The sequence below is a fragment of the Osmia bicornis genome, chromosome 5 (assembly GCF_907164935.1).
Source record: "Osmia bicornis bicornis chromosome 5, iOsmBic2.1, whole genome shotgun sequence".
Taxonomy (NCBI): Eukaryota; Metazoa; Arthropoda; class Insecta; order Hymenoptera; family Megachilidae; genus Osmia; species Osmia bicornis.
In genome coordinates, this window is record NC_060220.1 from 2056562 (window position 1) to 2078374 (window position 21813).

At 38.4% G+C, this 21813-nt stretch overlaps 2 protein-coding genes across 12 annotated transcripts; one reads left to right on the top strand and one right to left on the bottom strand.

Annotated features, from left to right (window-relative positions):
• The first annotated feature begins 315 nt into the window (after positions 1–315).
• LOC114871165 (casein kinase I-like) lies at positions 316–19166 on the top strand. Of its 9 annotated transcripts, XR_003788526.2 has the most exons (10): positions 316–929; positions 1167–1277; positions 1754–1902; positions 2470–2666; positions 2747–2949; positions 3032–3293; positions 3662–3816; positions 8720–8807; positions 16949–17769; positions 17989–19166. XR_003788526.2 is itself a non-coding variant. In XM_029176737.2 (9 exons), the coding sequence occupies exons 1-9, from the start codon at positions 854–856 to the stop codon at positions 16971–16973; spliced, it is 1266 nt and encodes a 421-aa protein (XP_029032570.1). In that variant the 5' UTR covers positions 316–853; the 3' UTR covers positions 16974–19166. The 9 variants fall into 9 exon arrangements, 8 of the variants coding, with proteins under 8 accessions (XP_029032570.1, XP_029032572.1, XP_029032574.1 ...); XM_029176737.2 differs by having other exon boundaries at positions 16949–19166; XM_029176739.2 differs by having other exon boundaries at positions 17528–19166.
• LOC114871167 (L-xylulose reductase) lies at positions 13393–20859 on the bottom strand. 3 transcript variants are annotated; one of them, XM_046285704.1, is made up of 5 exons: positions 20703–20859; positions 19985–20414; positions 19683–19831; positions 19495–19606; positions 13393–14141 (listed from the first exon to the last, which is right to left on the bottom strand). In XM_046285704.1, exons 1-4 carry the CDS (start codon positions 20752–20754, stop codon positions 19503–19505), a joined length of 735 nt encoding a protein of 244 aa, XP_046141660.1. In that variant the 5' UTR covers positions 20755–20859; the 3' UTR covers positions 13393–14141; positions 19495–19502. The 3 variants fall into 3 exon arrangements, with proteins under 3 accessions (XP_046141660.1, XP_029032577.2, XP_029032576.2); XM_029176744.2 differs by lacking the exon at positions 13393–14141 and adding an exon at positions 19343–19436; XM_029176743.2 differs by lacking the exon at positions 13393–14141 and having other exon boundaries at positions 19343–19606.
• Between the last annotated feature and the right edge of the window lie 954 nt (positions 20860–21813).

The following is a 21813-nucleotide window of genomic DNA, read 5'->3' on the forward strand; positions in this document are numbered from 1 at the left end:
AAATCGTAGCTCGCGCTTGCGTCTGTATGTCTTCATCGTGTTCCGTCGTTGTGGTGGTCACGGTCGAGAGTTAGTGAGTATGCCACAAGTAGAATAGTAGTTTTTATCGAGTAAACGCGTCGTAGAAAGTGAGCGAAAGTGAATAATCAGAGTGCGATGATAAATTCGTACGTATGGATGAACGATTATTTGATCGAAAGTTTGTAAAAAAAGGTGTGTTTGACGAGTTAAAAAGGTGGGCCGAGAAAGTGGGATACGTGATTGGTGAATTTTAGACGGCCATAATTGTGCGCCATTCGGTCTACGGTGCTGATCCGCGCAGCGAAAGGGCAGATGCCCTTACGCGGTTCGTGTTCCCATTGGTGGGTACGCGTTCGTCTATCCGGATCGACATACTTAACAAGATCCGGTAGTATTTGTCGTGGAGTATTTGAAAATTTGTTAAATTCAAGAAATATAAGGACGATCGTTCAGCCGCCCCCTGTGGGAGGCAGCAACTCTATTCGTAGTCATCTCGATAGACTGTACGATCTCTGTGTGGCAGCAACAGTAGCTAGAGGCAATCGCAGCGCCGTCAACAACACGGCGACAACGAGAACGACAGCAGCGCCATCAGCGCAACCGCCATCGCAGCGAGAAGAAACAGTATTCCTTCGAGGAGAGAAAGAAGAAATGCCTGTAGGTTCGCGAACGTTTACGCGACCAAAGATGGAGGCTTCATCCAGTTTGTAACACGGCGGCCAGGTCACGTTTAAAGTTCAACAACGGAGCCCTCGAGCGCTCCTCGAGTCGGCTGCCTAAAGTCTCCTTTGCCCCGTGCTACTTTTCTTCGTAAGCCCCGCGAGGCTGGAGGATGGAGCTACGCGTTGGGAATAAGTACCGGCTCGGACGGAAAATCGGGAGCGGTTCCTTCGGCGACATTTATCTAGGTAAACGGTTTTTTTTTTGTCTTCTTCTCTTTACATATCGCGTTTACCTTTTACTTACACACATTCCCCACTCCCCGCTATCCACCCACCTACACACGGGCAGTTACATATTTGCCTTACGACGCGTATCAACGCGCCAACTCCCCCGTGCATACTCATGTTTTTTTTCCTTCTTTTTTTTTTTTTCTACAACTGCGTAACTGTCTCTCTGGCATTTTTCTGTCGTTCGTTTTTTAGGCACCAACATCTCCACCGGCGAGGAAGTCGCCATCAAATTAGAATGTATAAAAACGCGGCATCCGCAGTTGCACATAGAATCGAAGTTCTACAAGATGATGCAAGGTGGTGGTAAGTATAGTTTCCTTGATTATTTATCGGTCATTTTGAAACTTGTTGTTCTTAGAGAACTGTCAAAATTTTGTGTTTCTTGGACAGCTGGTTGCTCTGGCCACTGAACCTTCTTTCTCCCTTTCTCTCTCTGTCCCCCCCTCCCTTCCCTTTTCCTATGTTACTCCATTCTTCCCCTCCCCTCATTCACTGTTCTTTGTGACAACATAACATGGAACTTTACCGTTTTACTGATTATACACTCGTACGTCAACTTTGTTTGTTTAATAATTTCATTTGCGATGAATATTATGTAAATAATATGTATGAATTGAGCTTATGTTTCATTTTTTTCTTATATTATTTATTAATAATGTTTCATTTATCGTATGCATCGTTAATGTTCACACAGTTGCGAATGGAATTGTCTATGAATCATACAAAAGCTGTATCGTAGTAGCATTATGTCATCAGCAGAAAATATTATAATATTTCAGTTGGTATACCTACCATAAAATGGTGTGGTTCAGAAGGTGACTACAATGTAATGGTAATGGAGCTGCTTGGCCCATCGCTGGAGGATCTGTTTAATTTTTGTTCAAGAAGATTTTCCTTGAAAACAGTGTTGCTTCTGGCTGATCAATTGGTAAATATTAATCCTTATCCATTTGATATTCAAATCATTGTTATGGTGTCCATTGTAACTTGTGTCCTTGGATAAAAAAACCAAAACAGAAGATTAAAAATGTAATAATATCTTGCTCTTATTTAACAGCGTTGAATGAGATCTTTGATTCTGTTTTTGTGGTAATATAATTACAAAGCCTACACTGTAGCGTTCAAAGTTCACATTGTGATTATGTGCAACTATTTGTCATTCTGTTTTCTGTTACTGGAATAAATTACAATACAAGTTATGTTCTTATCAGCCAGCAACCGAGTCGGCTGATAAGAAAGCTTTTATAATCTCAACAAAAACAGTGTGTTAGGAGAAAGTAAAGCTTACCGAATAAAGCGTTGTTCGCAAAGAAAACGTCTCGAACAAAGAACTTAAAGAAAATATCAAAGTGTATTCCTCAAATATTCTCCTTCTTAAACATTTTTTATCAGTTATGAATGCTAATTACTAGGTAGTTTCCATGGTCTAATTAACTATTTCTTTTTACCAAAAGTGCACTGATAAAATTGTAACTATTTTTTTCTGATCTCACAGATAAGTCGAACGGATTACATTCACAGTCGCAATTTTATACACCGAGATATCAAGCCAGACAATTTTTTGATGGGACTAGGAAAGAAGGGAAATTTAGTGTATATTATAGACTTTGGGTTGGCTAAAAAGTATCGCGACGGCCGTACTCACAAACACATACCGTATCGAGAAAACAAGAATTTGACAGGAACGGCCAGGTTTGTTGATCAACGTATATCATTTGATCATCTTGAACAATCATTACAACATGTTAAACAATTAATTTGTGTACCAACAGATACGCGAGTATCAATACACATTTGGGAATTGAACAGTCACGGCGAGATGACCTTGAATCCTTAGGGTATGTTCTTATGTACTTCAACAGAGGTAGCTTACCTTGGCAAGGCTTGAAAGCAGCGACTAAAAGACAAAAGTACGAGCGTATATCTGAAAAGAAAATGTCTACGCCCGTCGAGGAATTGTGCAAGGGTTATCCTGGTAAATTTTCCTTTACTGCAGAAATGCGTTTCATTTTCATATCGTTCCTTTCTGTTGAGGTGTAAAACTCTTATTATTGTAGTAGAGTTCGCCTCGTACCTAAGGTACTGCCGAGGATTGCGATTCGAAGAGAGGCCGGATTATTCGTACCTACGGCAACTATTCCGGACATTGTTCCACGGTGAGGGTTTCACTTACGATTACGTGTTCGACTGGAACATGTTGAAGTTCGGTAACGTCAGGCAGCAAACGTTGTCGTCGACGCAACAGGCACCGATGCAGTCGCAACACACGAACGCGGCCCTGCCTTCTGGGACCAATAACGATCAGGAACATCGATCTAGGTTGGTGTACGGACGACAGCCAGAATAAGCGAGGATATACCGCAAAATCTTTCGGCTAACCAAATTAGACGTGAAAATGTTTGCGATCTCATCTTCACCAAGCCGTCTTTTCATGCGTATAAATAGCATGGTCATTTTATTACTCGGTGCGTTCTATTCTTGGCGGCTTGGGTCAATGAATCGGGAAATGGTCGTGTTTAACAACACGCATGACCAAATATACTTCTCTTCAATTTTAATATACAAGCCCTTCTATAATACATATGGATCTTGCATTAATTTATTTAAATTTTCAGTCGTTTATGCTTTAAGTTTCCTTTTTCTTATCGTCGGTCACCCATTGTCAACTGATCAATCTGAATTTCCAGGCCCTACACACGGCAGTGTTTGGCAAACGCATCAGTGGGAACGGTGGGCCCGACCGTGGGCGGAACAGCGACGAATCTACGAAGCCTGCGACAGAAACGCGAGGCGATAGACGCTCTTCGCGATCAGGACAATCAGGACAAGAGCGATCTTCAAGGTAAAGCACAGTTCTACCCAAAATTATCTTCTAGCCAGCAGCAGGTTATAACAGAGCGAAACAAGCAGCTCGTGGTCGGCTATTCCCAGCCGGGTGTCAATGAAACCCCACGTCCCGTTAATCCCTGTCAGTTTAGTACGTTCAAGTCGTCACCGGTACGAACAACACCGGACGTAGCCACCCTGGACATTGGGGGTCTTAATTTAGGACACCGCGAGCCGTCTTCGAACCGGGCCGAATTGAATTGTAGCATGTCCCGTGATTATTCTGCGAACAGGCCGATAGAGGGTAGTCCGAATGCGTCCTTTCGTCAGCTAGACAAACAGAGTTATTTTTTTCAATCGTACAAAACCGAGACGGACATAGATCGCGAGATGATGATGTTCGATCGTAGTGTACTGGATGAGAAAAAAATTGATTACGCGGACGAGGAGGTTGCGGCAGCATCCGGTGGTTCGTTGAATTGTTTCGGTGGCCTGGAGAAAGAGAAAGGCTGCAACGATCACGACGAGAAGAAACAAAAATCTTCCATGGCTGGCGGTCGACACCATGCCACCACCCACGATACACGTCGCGATTCGGGAAACGTAGAATTCTTGGAGAAAGAGGGCGAGATCTTCAAGATAAGCAGCAGCGAGTTGCTGCAAGAATCCTCCGGCAAGAAGAAAAGAAATTTCTCTTTTAATAACAAAGAGAAAAATCATAGAAGTCTGGAATCGTTGGAGAGAAGCATAGACTTGTCGGTGATGGATTGTAAGAGTCTTGATCTGTTGTCGGAGGAACAACCGAAAACGTTTTATCACGGCAATCAGAGGAGCCTCGATTCTTCTCAGAAATCGAAGAAATCGATGGACTCGTCTGTTAATAAAACACGAAAGCGACCGAATTTCTTTCAACGTGTACGAAGAAGCTGGCATTTTTTACTCATGCAGCGCAGAATCAGGCAACGAAATAAATACGAGAGGCCACCGAGCGGTCGTGAGAAGTGCGAGTATTTTTTGCAGAGATTACATAAGAACGATTTCATCGAACGCCTCTCGAGTTTGCCGATCAATCGTCCTCGGGTTCAGACGTGCGTCGATTTTTTCCCTGAACGGGATACGAGCAAAGACCAGGTGATTCTGACCGACGTGAATGACGACAAAGAGTTTACCGTACAATTGGAGAACAGTACGTTTCGCGCGAACGACGAAGAAAAGGATTTACCTGACGAAAACACGAATATGTTGACAAGAGAGAACGATGCAGAGAGGTGCTCGTTAACAGGTGAAAACGATGTCTCGCTAAAGACACAGGAAATCGTTGACAATGAAAAGAAAGAACAGTTCATGGAATGGGTAGTCACGATAGCGAACTTGGACGCTTTGAGCCATGGTACGCACTCGAACGATTCTATAGGCTGTGGTATACTACACGGTACCCTTGGCATTCTGAAAAGTATACTTTTCGATATTTTCCTTTGCATTTGCATTTAACTTCGTATCTGTATCGCAGTTTATATTTATGAAAGTTTTCTTACATTAGAGCAAGGTTTATTACTGATGCTTTTCGTGTGTTGTTATGCCAGGATGTTTTCTTATCCTCTGCCATTGTTAGGCTCTCAGTGATCAATATATCGAACATGCGTTACCAATACATTTGTATAGATTCAGATATCTTCTGACAATTGATCCTTTTCATACAAGTTTTCTTGTCGCGTTTGTTTCCCAACAAATTCTATCACTGCCATTCATAATCCTTGTCAACCTATAGAATTCTGAATTTTTATATGAAATATGTATTTAAACTTGTAGATTCATTAGTATCGTTTTGGAATGTTTCTTTTTTTTTAAACAAGTAGCTAGGTAAGGTTTGAAGATGCCTTCAGATTTGTTCGTACGATTAAATCTGCAAAAGCGAACAGAACAGAAAGAACCAAAGTGCAATGGGTGGTGGCATAACAATGTATACCGTCGATCGAGCTTTCGATGTTTCGAATTTGTAATCGTGGTACATGGAAGAAAAAGAAACTCTGTTAGCTAACGAGATACGCATTTTGCAAGTATATTTTCATATAATCGTGTTACGAAATATTACCAAATACCTAATTACACGCGTCGTGTTTGCACAACGTGATAATTTATAAAATGAAAAAAAGATCCCTGAGGAAGCGGTAGCTGCTCCGAGTATGACCAGGTGAATGATAGAAAAGGGTAACACGATTGGATTTTTCATAATCTCTAAAGATCTTTTCATATAAAAAGAGTGAATAGTTTTTCAGGTCTCCCAGTGAAGAGACAGGCACCTTCTGATGGTTTTTCTATCACAGGGTTCTTTTTTAACCCTTTGCGGACGGACATGGGAAAATTTTTACTGCTCTGGATGATATTGAAGTATTCTAATACCTCTCAACTGTTGAGCCAACTTACGAAAGTAAAGGAATTTATGGTTCAGAAACTTTCATTCGCAAAGGGTTAAATTATCACGCCTCGAGGTCGCCGGAAATCCAAGCAAGAATCGCACCAGGATTTCCGTCACGTTCGAAACAAATCCACGCGCAATTTTTCTACGAACACTCACGAGCAAGCAAGTTTCTACCGTAATTTTTATACCGTCAAGAGAGAGAGAGAGAGAGAGAGAGAGAGTGCTAGTTTTGTAAGATAATTTTTTTTTCTTCATTTCATTCATATTTTACAATATTTTCACGAGTGCATTGTTCGCAATGCACTCGGGAAAATATTGTACACGTACATTAATATGTCGTTGTCTAGAGAAGCTCGAAACGCACAACATAATCGTTTATCTATCATCATAGTCTCAGAGTTCTCGTTGATGCTGTGGATCAAACGTTTTCAACGTATTATCCAATTGTATTTGAACCTTGTATCAAATGATTGTAACGTGAACTCTGAGGCTTGTGAGTTTTGCACCGAATTTGCATCATAATTAGCTAGCTTTATCAGATATACAGGGTGTCCCATGTAAGTGTCATCGTGATAAATTTTCTTCCAACTACTGATCATTTGTGACTGGTCTTTATTTGTATCTATGTTTCCTGTTTTTCATTATACAAATTTTGTTTTGTGTAATGTTCTTAACTATTTTCTTGGCGTACAAGAGTCGCATCGTTTCCTGTGCTCGTGTAAAATAAGAAAGACAATTGGAATGTAATATTGGTTTCTAGTTCTCTTGGTATATGATGTGAGACACCCTGTAATCGTCATGTTTGTTTATTTAATCGTTTCACCGTTCCGATCGTTTCGAATTACATTGTAATTATCCTGAGCGTATATCGTCGTTGCGCTCATTCGCTGTTCTTTCATTTTCGATCCTCTCAAGATCCTCTTCTTCGGTTCGTCTCGATTGTCTCATTAATGGTCCAAAGTGTGTTCATTTTTTTGTTTCATATTAACACGTTGAATACCGTGGGGATAAGAATAATACTTAATAATTTTTATGAAATCACGGGTGTTCCTTTCGACTGGCATTCAACGTGTCGATAAAATTGAAACGCGTATCTGTAATAAGTGTTTCTATTATTTTGTCCAACCATTGTAGTTCTTTGTTCTGAAATCTGAATCCTCGAGGATGTTTCTTTCGTTTTGATTTTTTTTTTCTTTTCCTGAAACACGTTGGATCCTGAGCATCGTCGTTACTTTTCCTTTCATCACATATTTTCCTGTGTTTCTTTCATGCAGTTTCTCACGGTTACCCAATCAATATTTGTAATCATTCTGTTTTTATTGATAGTGACGACGATGATGATGATGATAAAGAGAAAGTAGTAAATAAATGTTTTTCCATTCAAGGACTTGTCTCTTTATTTATTTCACCACACGACATTGTTGATTATCCTTGTCAAAATTCTTTTCTCACTTGGCTTGAATGGAAAAACCAAATCGATGCACGTACCTTTATTTTTTTCTTATAACAAAAAAAGAAAATACTACGATTTTTTTTTAATTGATATCGCATCATCTCTCTTCACAAAGACGAATCATTTTTGTCTTGATCGACTTCTTTATTTTAAGATTGAATATTTTTTCCATTTCAATTGCCAAGCGTGAAAAATCATTCATCGTTCCTGTCTACGTCTCGCATCTTAGGATCATTCGTCGTGATTCCTGTATCATATTTGTAGATCGTATAATCATTGTAGTCTTTGGAAAAGAAGAAGATAATTGCATTCTCGCTGAACAAAATTCATAGCTTCATCTTTGAATGAGAATCAGTTAGAAAAAATGTATAAATTAACATAGAATAGTGGTTTCCTTAAAAATGATTAATTAATTCTTCAAGAAGAAAGAAGTAACGTTACATGCGAATCATCGTTTAATACCTAAGACGTATTCCACACGAGGTGGTTAGATAATTTGACTAGATCCAACTGTGTCCTCTAATATATCAACTCTCTTCTGGTCATGGTTGTTGGATAAACGAGCCACTGTCTCTCGAAACTCGTTCTCTTTCTTTAGCGCAATATATTCGTGTGGCAATAGTCATCCAAGAAGCGTTGCTTTTGTAACGTGACCGGTTGATACCGTCTTCGACCGTGTTCTCTAGTTTCTTATACCGACACGATTGCGAATGCGTTTGTTCTCTTCCAGGGAGAACCGTGTGTTGCTCAACTCTTTTCACTTCTCAAATTAATTGCAACGTTCAATTGTTCTCATGGATTGTGTCTATGAGAACAATGCGGTAGGATTCAGGGATGAGAAGTTTCTCGAGTATCTAGGTAGAGGTCCTTTTTATGTGGGATGGGAAAATGAATGAAATTATTTATCATAAATCCGTGCGGGTAGCTGACAGAATGATTATCAAAAAATTAGAGAAAAAAGATAAAAATTATTATAAATTCTGCGAGACGATAAGAGTATCTAGTTCAGTGGCAATGACGCATTTCTTTTCTACTGATATATTTCAGCATCGGGAGCCGGTTTGCAGGAACGAAGGGTCAGCATGAGGTTGCATCGCAGGGATGCAGCTGCAGGGGAAATGCAGCCGAAGACCAAGTGAGTTTGCTATTATCACGCCAAATATCACCGTGGATTGCATCCAAGTATAACTTGCTCTGCTAGCACTCTACTAGGAGGTATATTTCATTCCTGAATTAAACGATTCACTCGTGTATAACTAATTAGTATTTGCAGGTTTTAAGTATCAAAGAGCTGGTTACACTTGGTGCTTTCATGATAAATTATGCATGGAACATTGCACATCGTATTGGAATTCAATTCACGAGATCTCTTGATCGACATCAGATCACCACGTCACAGTTCCTCATCGTTATTCGATTATAAAAATCATTGCTTACCGCAGACACAATCGTTAAGAAGAAAATTGTGAAAACAAATTACGGTATTTTTTCCATCTAGCATTGAGAACGATGTGTGATTTGTTAGAAAGATTCTGTTGCTCGCGAATTAGATCTCGGTGGATAGTTGTTTAGTTTTTGCATTCGGCTGTAATTTGGCGGGTTCACTATTATTTTGGTAGATTTTGGTGTCTTGATACCGTGGCATGGTTCTCTCTCGATCGTTACCGATCAGGGGAGAAATTGAGAGAGGAGAAAGGGTGTGCACTTTTTTGTCCTTTGGAAAGAATGCTTATTCACTCCTAGCAGATCTAGCAAGCTTCGAATCATCTGTCCTAAACGATCAAATTATTGGCAACTTTTGGGTAACTTTAATGACACGATAGTTTTGGAAATTTGTAAAATCCTAACATACTTGGTAATTTTATTTTATAAATTATGTTTGGAAATTCTTTCCAAACGCGACCATCAGACTTTAATTGCTTGCTATCGGGATGCACTGGGATTTCTTTTTTTTTTTTTAAGTTATACTATTAAAATACTTCTTCATATTCGATTGTTGCATATTCGATTTAATGAAAATTTGAATCAACTAAACGCAGCACGTATTAATTAACAAAGTTAGAGACCTGGAAAATTAATCACTTCATCTGCAACAACCTAATGTTCCTTTTGCCCAAACAAGAAACTCCTTTATTTTCTTATTGTACTTCAATTTGTTTACTCCTTCTCGACTGTGTTACAATCAATGATCCTGATTTATACCGTACGTTCTTTTGTGTTTCAATTTTCAACACGTGTCGCGAATAGGAGCGTAACGAAGGAGAAAGAGAGAGGGAAGGGAAGCCGGATGATGATTACGAAATTCTGCTTGGCAACTGGCATACTTACATGGTTTCATCGTTCAACCGCGTGATCATCGAGCAATTGTTTATTAAAATCATTTTCTTCTCTCGTTTCTTTTGCAGTATAATTTCATGAATCTTCCTCTTTTCTTTTTTTTTTCATTTCTCAATTACCTTTCCTTCTTTCTACCGTGACGAGGACACAATTGAAACCCGTAGTTAAAATTAACAAATTAAAGCAAAAAGCAAGAAAAAAAAAATCCGGCCTCGAGACTCGTTAGAATACATCCCGCTTTACGTTCTTTCGTTGACTTTTTTTTTCCAGGTAACCGAAAGCTAAGACACTAAATGCTAAGTCGCAAATGTAGGCAAAGAGGGGGCGAAAATAATCTCCTGTGCCACGGTAGCGGACACCGGCGAAAAATCTAAAAAAAAAAAATACAAAAAATACAAAAAAAAAACACAAAAACTGTGAAATCGTTGTTGGGGAAAACAAAAATATGCACATATATTCGCCTCGCAAAACAAAAAATATATATATATATCATCCTTCTCTCTGAACCTCGTCTGCTCTCGAGCCTCTTTGCTTTCATCTTGCCATCTGTCGCTACGTTTGTCTTATATCGTCCTAAAAATGGTTCGATTCATGTCTCCAAGTTTGTCTCTTTCTCTCGAATTTTCTCTTTGAACGAGCGACCAGTATCGTCGCCTCCCTAAAAAAAAAAAATAAAGACGCTCCTTTTTTGCACGCGATAATTGTCGAGAAATAAAAACTGACGCCGAGACGAGAAAGACGATGACAATTAATCGTGATTGAAAATAAGAAAGACACAAAGAGAATGGACACTCGAGTAGCAAACGTTTCGGTGAAACGAGGTACGAAGCGAAGGAGAGACAGAAAAAAAAAAAAACTCGATAAGGAATAAAGAAAGAATTAAGAGAGAAGGAGAGGTCAATGTGGTTAGGTTCACATTCACGCTAATAGTTGGTGTATTTTGTGGGTGTTTTGTCTTGAGAAAATACAATCCGCCCCTATTCACAATTTTGGGCAGGCTGGGAAGAGTTCAGCAGAAATGAACCACCAATGGCAATAGCAGACTCGTCGCCATCTTCATCGGATTCACCATGTTTTCCACAACTTCTATCATCTTGGATGCTGCTATTTCATGGTCCGCGCTATGATGGATGATCGATGATATCCAGAGATGTACCATACGTAAAGGACTTTATTTTCATGAGATTGATACTCCACTTTGTGAATGTCTGGTGGGTCTGGAACGTCCACCAAGACCGGAATTATTTCAATGACTAGAAGGTTCATATTGATCTGGAACTCTTAAGATATCAAGTATGATCCGTCTCATCAGAGCCCCTGAAGATTGATGGAAGCTAAGGAGGACCGAGGCTGCAATAAGCACCAAGGTGATCCAAGGATCTCAGTGAATAGAGCAATAGCTAAGAAACATTTATTGATCAGAAATTTTTTGAAAATATCATCTGAGCCTCTGAAGATTGGTAAGCTGATCCAAAGGTCTCAGCAGTGAAACTTCCTGATGGGTCATGGAAGACGTTATACCATGATCCGTCTCATCAGAGTTACAAGAATTACTGGGTGATCCAAGCATCTAAGTGGAGAATGATCAGACCTAGATACGAAATCATCCGTGAAGTAGCTCCTCGTTACAAGAAGCACAAAGGTGGTTGAGCGAAGCAATTTATGGAGGGGTCCAATTTGATCGTGTGCTTGAAAGAAGAATCAACGAAGGAGACAAACTTCTCGAAAGTGTGCGGTACGACCATCCATTTAGTGCTGGACAGACGCAACGACCGCGCTGCAGGAGAATCCTTACGATGGTTTAATTAGTAGAGCGATGGTTCTTGTGGTGTCTTCGACTAAGGACGCTGTTCAAAATGGCGCCTGGTATCGTTACCAGCGGTTCGCATCATCATTAGGATAGAAATCGGGAGTGTACAGTACGTGACATTGATGGCCTTTGTAGTCCTCGTTGAACTTTAGTGCCCTATGTTTCGAGCCACGTATTCTTTGGAAATCGATATCGTATTCGTATTTTTTCAAAAGTTCAGACGAGAGAAAGCAGTACAGTATCCATGTCCCTGTTTCGACACTTGTGGACCCCTGTAGCGACGTGCTCTTCGAAAGTCGATGAAATCTCAGACTCGTGTTTCTTCGAAACTTCCGCGCGAAGATGAACTCTTCTCCATTATTTTCCCAAAAAGAGTTCGGATTTTTTTTTTCATTTTTCGAAATCACGAGTTATCTCGAACCGCGAGAAATTCAAACGACGTTGAAGCGCGTTCAACTTCGACTCTCGCCCACTAAAAAACCATCGTTTGTACATATATATAGACAAAATCATCATCGACGGCTGGACGACGGGTGTCGGGCGTCGAAAGTCGGGCACGCGCGAAACCGCGAGCTTCTTCAAGCGGACAAAGCCGCTAAGTTGAAGACGAACCGTTCCTTGCACCTACCGATTCCCTTCGAGCCGAACCTGAAGAAAACCAGTCAGAGTCAGGCTCCTTTGCGCTAACACTCCGACCTCGACGACTTCCCAATAAGTACAACCGTCTTCATCTTCCCTAAACGAATGAAAAAAAAAAAATAAAAAATAAAAGAGAATCAGACGACTCAAACCGCGTAGCTAGTAAGTTAAGACGAAAAGATGAAAAAATTCACACGGTTGTGCTGTTTCGTATCGTATGTAAGAGAAACACCATCATCAGACGCAATATATTGATCGAGCCAGGGGCGTGTTTAGAGTCGCAAGATCGTCGAAAGTTAATCAACATTTTAAAATAAAAATCGTTTTTTGTTAGTATTTTAATTTTGTTTTTCTAGATAAGTTTTATTCTGTACAGAGAAAAATTTGGAGATATATTTTACACTCTTCGACCCTCTAAATAAGACTTCTAGATTCGTCCCTGGATCGAGCGTACTGTACCAGCGCGACCTTGGTTTTTCCATCGCGTACAAATTCGATCGTAAATCAATTTATTCATTAACATACCACGTCTCTTCCTCTCCCTCTATGCTTCTCCTTTTTTATTTTTTATTTTTTTTTTATACATGATTATTGAGAGATTGAAGCAAGAGTCGAGCCACTTGACTTTGATTCTGTTCACAGATGACATTATACAGTCCGTACCTGAACCGACGTGTGAAAACTGTAAGATCGAAAATGTGGAATAAAATTTGTTCGCGTATGACATCATTTTTATTTTCAGATTAGTTTGGGTATTTGATTTTGCAATTCATAGAGATGCAAAGCAGGAGATATAGAAAAAATGAAGAATGTATGTTTATGGAGTACAGTTCACTGTACGCTGACACAGTTGACCTCGCTGTGAAAATATTTCTCTTATTGAGTAATCGTGCGATAAGATAACCCAACAAAATTAGAATATTAATTTCATTCATTTTGAAATATTAGTTTCCACTTACAAAATTAATATATCTATTAATGTCACTTGGAATTTTGATAAGTTCATACAATAAGTCAAAAAAAAAAAAGAGTATTTCATTCCACATTTTCTATATCCATATTTACGCGTGAAATATCTTCAGGAGAGAATCAGCGATGAACAGTATCAAAATTCATTTTCCTCATTTATTCTGTGTCCAGTATGTGGCTGCGAGTGTTCCCTGTCCCGTATCTTTGCATCTGATCCTTAAGCGTGTGTATCTGTGAAATGATGTGTGGTCAGATCGAGGGAGAGGAGAGAGAGGTTGTTATTTCTCGTCGAAATCGTGGTCCCAGAATATAAACATTTCTTTCTTTATTGTAAATGTTCGAACTTTTTGATTACTCGTTCTGGAAATTAATACCTCGACGACCACCATGGACGACGAGAATGGAGAATTTCATTTTTAGCGTAACAATTGCCTTGACTCTTCAAATTTTGTTGAGTGAGTTAAATTAGAGTAAGAGGGAAGAGAGGATAAACGGATGAATGTCTGAGAAATGTTGTTTTGTAGAGAAAAAAGAAAAAAAAAAGAAAGCGTTGAGAAGAGATCGATATTAATAATCAATATCAGTTCCAATTTCAGGTCCATGAAGTAATATCGAAACGATCGACACATCCTGTTACCCGTTCTCCTTCTCTTCCCTTGATTATCGTGTTGTATAAAGTATCGTGGACGCGTTGCATACAAACAAGCATAAAATCTGAAAAACAAAAAAACGTGATATAAAAAAAAAGGTTATATATATTATACAAATATATATTATACCGACACGTGTTTTTCTATGTATTTTTTTCATAGGATATTAATAATGCTATTATTATTATTATTACTATTTACCAATTAACTATTACTATTAAACTATTACCATTACTACCGCTGCTGCTGTTGCTGCTCTAATCGCTAATCACACTATTTACTATTGTTGTGACTTGTATAAAGATACTCGATCGTAATGATCTACTCGAGAAGGTTCAATATAGATCTCCTTAGACGATCAAGGAAATGAAATCGTACGATCTTTGCGTATCACGATCTCGTTTCTTCATTTTTTGTTTCTATGTTCTTCGATTTATCACTTCTGCGGATATAAGTGGATCGAGTGAGAATCGTAGATTCTTTATGCAAAACGAAAACGAAAAGTCCTTTACCGTTTTGTAAAAAGTGACCTATTTTACGAGATATAAGGGATTACTGATCAGCTGTTCGACCTCGTGGGCGCCATTTTGAAAACCCGTACACCGGAAGTCGAATGAGCAATCTTTAATCGCTTGTATCTTGAAAACGAAACTACGGATTGAAAAATGGTCAAAATTTTTAGGTGAATTCTAATAACCTTTAGTGTGTAAAAAAAAAAATGGTAAAAAAAGTAGTTATTGAATTCTACGATTCTACGAAGGTGAGGAATACTACTTTCCGATCACGAAACATTATGGAAAACGACGCACGGTCACGAAGGATCGACATAAATATTTTATTCATACGGTGAATGATGTCGAAACTTGCGTCGATAAGACCTCAACGATACATTCGAACTCACGTTGATATTATTTAGCAATGTCGCTAGTGATTATTCTTTAACAAATATTTTATGATGATTCTTATTACTCTTAAGATTTCGTGTTAATTTTATGTAAGTTGATACTTGTTACGACATGTAATATTTAGATTTCGATGATTGTTGCTTAATATTAACGTTATGACCTCTTCTATCGTTGAGTTCTGTTTATTTCTCGTTTGATACGCGTCATCTTTTTTCTTCGAAAGTTTTACTCTAATCAAGTCTGATCGTTGAACGTAGAGGAAACAAACACTGCCAGCGACGAACGGAAGTCTTACACCCACTACTGAATGATACGCAGAGAATTATTCAATTAGACGATTCTTTCTCTCGTATCGTCCCTGTTTTAACCTCTTGCACTTTGAAATCAGCTTTTCTTTTAAGAATTACGTTAGTTACGTTAGAAATTGTAGTGCAACGGGTTAATATAATGGCGTACCTTCTCCAAGTGATCATTACGATTTTCTTTTTTCAATGAAACTTAATTTGCGCCACGCGAAACGCGTCGAATCTTCAAAAATGATCAAATTTGAAATAAAAAATGAATACTTGTCCTTGTTTATCGTTGCGTGCAAACGAAAAGTGAGAGAGAAAGCTATAAATTTAAGTATGTTACCTTGAAATATTATGGACGTGTGTATAGAACAAGATAGTTTTGCAAAAATGTGTCGATCGAAGAATTCGACAGAAATCTAAGATAGAATTGAATTTAAAAAAAAAAAGGAAAGAAAAAAAGAAAATGATCTCGCGCGATTGATTTTGCTCGGCCTAGTGAAGCTTCTTCTTCTTCTTTTTCTTCTTCTTCGTCTTATAATCATCTTCTTGAGACTAAAGGAGCCTATCGAGAAGCACGAGACTTCTTGAACGCAGAGGGAAGAATCGTGAAAAGAAATGAGAGAACATATTGTAAATTGTGGTATCCGGGTCAGAGGCGTCACGACGATCACGGCATCGAGGTATATATATGTATAATTCGCGATTAACACATTGACTGCCACGTAGTAACTGATGACCGATGCTATGAATTCACTTCGGTCAAATAAACTGAAAGATATACCGAAATATTTAATTGAAGCAATAAATTAAAGAATTAATTTTTTAATATCATCAGTAATCCATGTATCTACTGTGACAGTCAACGTGATTTAATTCTTTGCAGTCGAAAGCTGTTGAAAAATTAACTGATTAACTGTTCCAGTCATTTTTATCTATGAAATTGCTATAAAATTGATTGGTATTGGTCGTATTGCAGACTGCAAAGGGTTAGACTTGTATTTTAATAAATATCTATGCTAATCGAAGTTTGTATATGTATATACAATTACTATGTCCAAGGAAGAACTACTGTAAAATGATAATGTTGAGCGTGTCTGTGAATGTGTACATGGCGTTAAGTGTATTTGATCTTTGGTCCTCTTCGAATCGTTTGGTCACGATCAGCTGAAATGTCTGAAGAAACGAAGTAACATCGACAGAAAAGGCGAGAGTATTTATAAGTTGTCTTCGTGTGCTGTACACCCGCTTGCAACGTAGTCTTTCCTTAGTCGAGAGAAAGTTCAGAGGGAGGAGCCTTCTACAACCACGCCTTCAATCTTGGAGCATTGTAATTTTCTACGTGAGAGAAAGGGGGCGTGGCTAAACGGCCGACGCGAGCCGAACTTGGCCGAAGTTGAAGCACGAGTGAAGGAAGGGCGTGGTAGTAGGAAGCTCCTCCCCTTTAATCAAGATTAGTCGACGTTGCAGGCGACTGTACACTATTAGAAAAGTGAAGCGTTTGCAAATGGTCGTTGAAATATCTCTTTTTATTCCGTTGGTAGTTTTCGTTGCACTCTAGTATAAATTCCTCATTACCATACACACACACACAAACACACATACACACAAAACTGTCTCTTGCCATCTTCGAGAACCGGTCGTTTCTCTAGAATTCACGTTTTCTTTCTTTGTAGGTTGATGAAAAGCACGAGCGGCTAACCGAACAGACGGTAGCGGGTCTACCCACGGATTTAATCGTCGAGTTAATTCCGTTGGCGAGAAGAATCTCTTTTAGCCAGGCCGACCATGAAACACAAACACGAATTCCCTGCCTTCCATTTTTACGATCCTTTGCCTTCCCTTCGTGGAATCTGTTCTCGCCATGTGTAACACACATTCGTCGATGCTTTTCTTTCTTTAACCCTTTCGTTGCGAGAAAACAGCTGACATTTGAGATTTCTTATCACGAATAACGTAAAAAAGTGCAATAGAGTTCGGTTACAGGATGATTCATAAATGGCGTGGTAATAATTCAGGGGGATGAACGTACACATATATACATGTTGTTTGAACATAATCACGTTGTACATGTTGTAGTTTCTGTAAAATAGTCGTTTTCGTTATGGTAGTCAGTGTGCTATTCAACTAAGTTTTACAGAAACATCATTTTAATTAATAATGAATTAATTTTCTCCAATCTTGCGTCACTCAGAAACTATAATGTATACGACGTATGTACGTTCGAATAACATTTTGTTTACTTGTTTTTTTAGTGTGTAGATTCACCGCCTAAAGGATAATGCCGTACAAGTACGGCGTTCACAAGTGACGAGCGGTTTTCCATGACGTATATATACGTCGCACGCAGCGAAATGGGTTAAACGCGTCGTATAAGATCTCCAAGGATGGCAAGAGATCACCGATCGAAAAAGGAAGATTAGCCCAGCGCTAAAAACCAATCTGCATCGTCGAAATTCAGATCGACCGATGATTAAGAACAAGAGCGGACGAGAAAGTAAAAGAAAAAGAAAATATTCATTTATCCATTATTTTAATGTAACGAGATCGCTGCTGGAGTATCGATCCACTGGTGGTATCCTTTTCGTTTCAATACTTTCCAAGTGACAATTCATTTTCTTGCCACGATCTGCGGCATCCTCAGTGGATCGAGTATCCTCGCAGCAGGACATTCAAGCTTTCATCTATCTCCCATATTTTCTTTTCATGCTTTTAGGGGTTCGTCAACTCCCAACTGAAGTGCAATTGTAAAAAAATTAACGTGGAACCAAAATAGTTTGGTTGTTCTGTGTTGTTTTGCGAAGCCAACAATGTTAATCATTTGTGTTATACATTCGGATGGCAACGTAGGCTTCTCTTGATTAAAGAGAAAGATCGAATTTTTAGAGAATTCTCTTAACTTTAATTCTTCTTCTTAAATTAAAGAGAAGCCCAAGTTGCAGTGAAACCGTACGATGAATAAATAAATGCGAGCGTGTATCAACAACGACAGAGACGCGATTTCTCTCAGCGAGGAAATAATCAAAAATTCTATAGGCAGCTAATCGATAAGCGATCGAACGCGAAGAGAAGAATAGCGCAAAGGTGTATTGAACAGATATGGTACGTTTCATACGTGTTATCGATTTTAATACTTGTACTCTATCGAATCGTAGGATATACATATACATAATAGTGATTCTTAATCTGCGACGTAATATCGTGTATATTTTGAAATAAAACGAGAGACGCGGTTTGTAATTAATTTTTGATAAACAGAAGAAGCGACACGACGACAACACCACTCCTAAACGGAGGAGCAAGAAAAATAGCGCAATCAGGATCAATTTAATTCTATGTTTCTTTTCTTTCTTATTATTATTACTATTATTCTTTTCTTTTGCGAGATGATTAAGAATCGCTGGCGTAAAGGGTTCATTTGAGAAGAAAAAAAGAACGCTTCACTCGCAGCTGATTGATAGCGAGAGATTCGAACGTGAATCGAATGAAATGTAAGAGAAAGAAAAAAAAACAAATGTGTGTTTGATGATCAATGTTTCGAAACGTCTCCTTCGCGCAGACAGCCTGATTTCGCGTTTTTCTCCGTCACTTTATGTTCACCGTAGGGATAATGTAATTACCGATTATAGGAGCTGAAACGAACGTTTGTTTTTAGACCGGAACGAACAACGACAGGCGAATCGTGAAACGAGAATACGTGATAAAATATTTTAGAGAAAAAGGGGAAAGAGATGAAAGAAAGTATCTTTCTAGAGGAACGTTAAGTCGTTTCACGGTGTTTCCTGCCGTTTGCTCGCCGAATTCTAGTTAAATAATAACAGAAAGTTTTGAAAAAAAGAAAAAAAAAGAAGAAGAAACGAAGCGTTTTTTAAATTAAACGAGATAAACGAGTAATCGTGTTCGTCTTTCTCTTTTGACTTATCCTGAATCTAGATTTAACAAATGTTTATCATTTCTTTCGTTATCTTTCTTTTTTTTTATATATATATATTTCTTCAGAAAGAGGATAGAGATTGAAATATATCTTCCTCTCGATGGATCTTGAATTTGATGAAAGAAAAAAAAAAGTATTTTTTATTTAATAAAATTTTTGTATTTAATATCGTTTATCTCTATACCATGGTATCTTGGATATTTGGTTTATCTGTTATTAAACTGCCCCTTCTAACAACAGAATTACGATTAGTTTTTAAGATTTTCATTCAAATCATAATCGACGTACTTCACGAATTACACTGCCAAAAATCCACCATCCACAGGTAAAGCGGCTCCATTGACCATAGAGCTGCGATTGCTCAACAGATACACGACTGCATCCACCACTTCGCTTACCTCTGCAAGTATAATTAAAAAAAATTATTATCACTGAAGAATTTGAACGCTTTTTTCCAGGATTCAACGAGTACTCACCGGCGAACCGACCCAGAGGTATTTTACTCATCATGGTTCGTGCTTTGTCTGGATCACTCCAGCCTAGTTTTCCCATATCTGTCATGATCACCGTAGGATTCACCGTGTTCACTCGAATATTGTACGGACCAAATTCAAGGGCCATCGCTCTGAAAAATAAGTTTCATTTTACTTTTTCTTTCTTTCATAAATACTTTCAATCGATACCCAGACTTTGTACTCTGCCATTAATATGTACAATATTAATTATAGATATATTTTGTTAATGTAAAAAATATTCAAAGCAATAAGTTCTGTTTTACTTAGACAACATGTCAACAGCTCCCTTGGAGGAGCAATAGACAGCGTGATCTCTCAAAGCTGCCTTGCTAGCCTGAGAAGACATGTTGACGATGCTACCAGGAACCTTCCTCTCGATCATGTTTTTTGAGACCACCTGGGAAACATTCATGATAGCTCTCACGTTTACAGCGAAAGTTGCGTCGAAATCTTCCGATGTGGAATCTAAGAAAGGCTTCAAATGAGCGACACCGGCATTGTTCACCAAGAGATCGATGGGTAAGACGCTTTGAACAGCTCTCTTGGTAGCGTTCCAGTCGCAAAGATCGACACAGACGGTTTGAATACGTGGATCTTTTGCGGACAATTTCTCCAGGTTCTCTTTCGTCTTTGACAATGCTATCACTTGGGCTTTGTATTGAGAGAGACGAAGAGCGATGTCCCTGCCAATGCCTGCAAGTCAATGTCAACGATTAACTCGTTAAACCGGTCATTTTTCTATCTATCAGTGTCCCCTCTGGGGAAGCAACAATATGAACGTAAGTACTATAATCAGCGTCACATATTTTCCATCGTAGTTCAGTTTCAGATAACCATTATCATGACTTAGGTTCAAATTAAAATAAATAGTTCTTAGTCAATAGGGAAGCTTTCATTTAGAGAAAAGTTTCCATAGAGTTCACGTTAGTGAAATTACAAATTAAAAAAGCAACGCTGGCATGGGTCAGTTATCCAACATACCTTGTCCGGCGCCTGTTACGAGTACACGTTTCCCTTCGAAACTAATGTTCATGGTTGCAAATATGTAACTAATGGCTGCGTAATTTTCCTCTTTAAATTATTCCGTCCGACCTCAGCAATGACCGTCGACTGTGAATACTGATATCAGCACTATCCTCTAAAGCAGAGATGACTGTTCGAAGCCGGCAGTTCCCCACTCTGTGTGCAAGTGGTAGAAACCTTTATCTCTTACACTTGTCTTTAATTAAAGGAGACTAATATAAAGAATAATTATATTTATCATAGAACTATACGAAGTCATTTAAATACGGCTTTAATCTATGCAAATTGAAAAATAAAATATTTTTAAAAATCAACAGTCGGTAAACTGATTTTAAAAATTCGGCCGTAGTGGCATCTATACAAAAATGGCGCAAACTACTCAACAGGTTACTGATCGATTTTCTAAGGGTAAACGCTAGCGCTGTATAGATAGCGCAAAGATCGAAATTAAAACTATTTTATAAGTGATTTAATTTTGCAATTAAATTGTAATTAACGTTTTAAGTTGTGAATCAATTGTAAAATCTGAAAGCAAACACTCTTATGCGTATCATTTCGATATCCAAAGATAGACTGTCGCACCTTAGCGCGAAGCGAGTAATTATATTCTTCGTAATGAACCTTCTGGCGACGGAGCCGCAAAAGAACCATCATTTGAATGCATATCTGTCAAATTGATAAATGTGTAAGAGTTTTAGAAGTTATAGAAACAAAGAAGATTTTATTTTATATTTGTCAAAGTGTTGACAAGTAAGATGAACAATTTTCTGAAAGTATTTTATCAATCGCACTAGTTCAAAACTTTTTAATGGGTATATATTAATATCTTTTGAGATCTAACCTTAAGATAACGTTCCATTTCGAGAACACTCTTGAAAGTAGTGTATTATACGCAGAATATTACCAGTTGTTTTTATATTATGAATCCGCTAAATAAATCAGTTTCCTTGTTTTGAAGGTTAGTTTATAAATAAGACACAATCAACAAATTTTGAAAAGTATTTTATGGATTAATGCAAATTATCATCATTTTGTGCAGGCAACATCAATAGCAAAAAGGATAAAGTGA

Bases quoted from the DNA above. Each gene is read 5' to 3' on its own strand.
- LOC114871165 (XM_029176741.2), top strand. From the start codon at position 854: ATGGAGCTACGCGTTGGGAATAAGTACCGGCTCGGACGGAAAATCGGG. The intron at 1,903-2,469 runs GTAAATATTAAT...CTGATCTCACAG, and splicing joins TGCTTCTGGCTGATCAATTG to ATAAGTCGAACGGATTACAT. The intron at 3,294-3,661 runs GTTGGTGTACGG...CTGAATTTCCAG, and splicing joins GATCAGGAACATCGATCTAG to GCCCTACACACGGCAGTGTT.
- LOC114871167 (XM_046285704.1), bottom strand. From the start codon at position 20,754: ATGAACATTAGTTTCGAAGGGAAACGTGTACTCGTAACAGGCGCCGGA. The intron at 20,415-20,702 runs GTATGTTGGATA...ATTGACTTGCAG, and splicing joins CGTAACAGGCGCCGGACAAG to GCATTGGCAGGGACATCGCT. The intron at 19,832-19,984 runs GTAAAACAGAAC...CTTATTTTTCAG, and splicing joins GCTGTTGACATGTTGTCTAA to AGCGATGGCCCTTGAATTTG.